Genomic DNA, 1848 nt, shown 5'->3' with positions numbered 1-1848 from the left:
GGCCAAGGTTCTCAGAGGTAAATACTGCAACAAGGAATCATTCCTCTTGGTGAAAGCTCCAAAGGCTGCATCCCATGGATGGCGGGGAATATTGGCTGGTAGAGATCTCCTGATCACTAACCTAAGCAAAGGCATAGGAGATGGAGAAAGCACTAGACTATGGAAGGATCCTTGGCTCAGTTTTCAGACTCCGGTTAGACCCATAGGACCAGCTAAAGAGGAACATCAAGATCTCGTAGTAGCTGACCTCCTTTGTCGAGGAAGCGCTGAATGGAATCTGCAGAGAATCATGGAGGTCATCCCGCAGCACTTACCGGACATTCTACGTATCAAACCGAGTGTTTTGGGTTTCTCAGACTCTTATGTCTGGTTAGCATCACGTTCGGGTATCTACTCGGTCAAGTCGGGTTATTTTGTTGCTACAGCGACAGATATTTTGACCAACACAAACCCGGAGGGAGCTCAACCGGATTAGAAACTATTTAAATCCATCTGGGCTAGCAAAGTGTCACCAAAGCTTCATCTTTTCCTCTGGAAAATTAATCAAGGAGCCATAGCAATTGGGGAGAACCTAGCAAAGAGGGGACTTATCAACAACATCACTTGTCGGCATTGTGGTGTTCTAGAAACCGCAGATCATGTATTTCTGCACTGCACCTTCACGAGACAAGTCTGGGCACATATCTGGTCGTCAGGCTTTAATCCAGCACTTTGTGAATCCTTTGCCGAAGCGTTCTTATGCTCCACAGTGGCTCCTAATCTCCCACCGCTAGGTGTAGCAACTAATCTCTTTCCTTGGATTTGTTGGGGCATCTGGACAGCTAGGAACTATTTCATCTTCGAAAACAGAAGTTTCACGCCAGCTGAGGTTGTTTCAAATGCAATTCGAATGGCTAGAGAGTGGGGCCTCGCACAAACCCACACAACCTCAACACGGCCTCCTCTGCATCGTCATACTCCAACGCTAATTTCCTCTGCTACTAGTATCTGTTTTACTGATGCGGCTTGGCAGGTTGAAACAAACAGAGCAGGCTGTGGATGGCTAATTAAAGATCATGGTGGCGTCTGCCTAGCACAGGGTACTTTTTCTTTCAACGACACATCCTCAGCATTGGTGGCTGAAGCTCTTGCGGTCCGATCAGCACTCCTCAACGCCCTCGAGTTGGGCATCTCAAGAATCTGTATCAATACAGATTGTCAAGCACTTGTTGCTATTATCTCCTCGGACCATCACCCGGCGGATCTCCACGGAATCATTCGGGATATCGAGCATCTATCTTCTTCCTTTGACTGTATTTCTTTTGCTTTTATTTTCAGAAACTTGAATTATGAGGCTGACTCCCTTGCAAAGACTGCTTTGTACTCTCCCTCCACCAACTAAGTTTACTAGTTGGATGGCTTTATAATATCTCAGTGTTCAAAAAAAAGAGATTCCAACACTTGATGCAATCATGGCTTACGTATGCGGTATGACGTTTGACATATGACTTATCATCATCATCAGCTTCATTCCAAAATGTGATCCTAACCTGGTTTTTATTCTTTTTTGCCAAGGTTAATACTACCTAGAATCAATCATTTGTAACTCTTACAAACCAGTTTCATTAGTATAAGTATTCACAATTTGGCAAAAAAAGAGAGTGAATCCTCCTCGTTCTTTAAGAGGTCAGGTAAACCATATACTACAATCGCTCGAGAGAACTGATGGAAAAGTCCTCAATACTGATGGACAAATAACCTTAATTATATTTCCGAAATTTGTAAGAGCATCATCAACTTTGAGAGACACTCAACTAATTTTTCGTGAAAATAGTCGTAAAGAAATGAAAAGATTCAGTAGCATGACTT

At 43.6% G+C, this 1848-nt stretch overlaps 1 protein-coding gene across 1 annotated transcript; it reads left to right on the top strand.

Annotated features, from left to right (window-relative positions):
* The first annotated feature begins 889 nt into the window (after positions 1 to 889).
* On the top strand, positions 890 to 1381 carry LOC130509939 (uncharacterized). The gene has a single exon (XM_057006260.1). The coding sequence runs from the start codon at positions 890 to 892 to the stop codon at positions 1379 to 1381; it is 492 nt and encodes a 163-aa protein (XP_056862240.1).
* Positions 1382 to 1848: the final 467 nt, after the last annotated feature.

This window comes from Raphanus sativus, chromosome 3 (genome assembly GCF_000801105.2).
Source record: "Raphanus sativus cultivar WK10039 chromosome 3, ASM80110v3, whole genome shotgun sequence".
Taxonomy (NCBI): Eukaryota; Viridiplantae; Streptophyta; class Magnoliopsida; order Brassicales; family Brassicaceae; genus Raphanus; species Raphanus sativus.
Note: the sequence above shows the minus strand (reverse complement) of the source record. Positions and strands in the feature narration are given on the sequence as shown.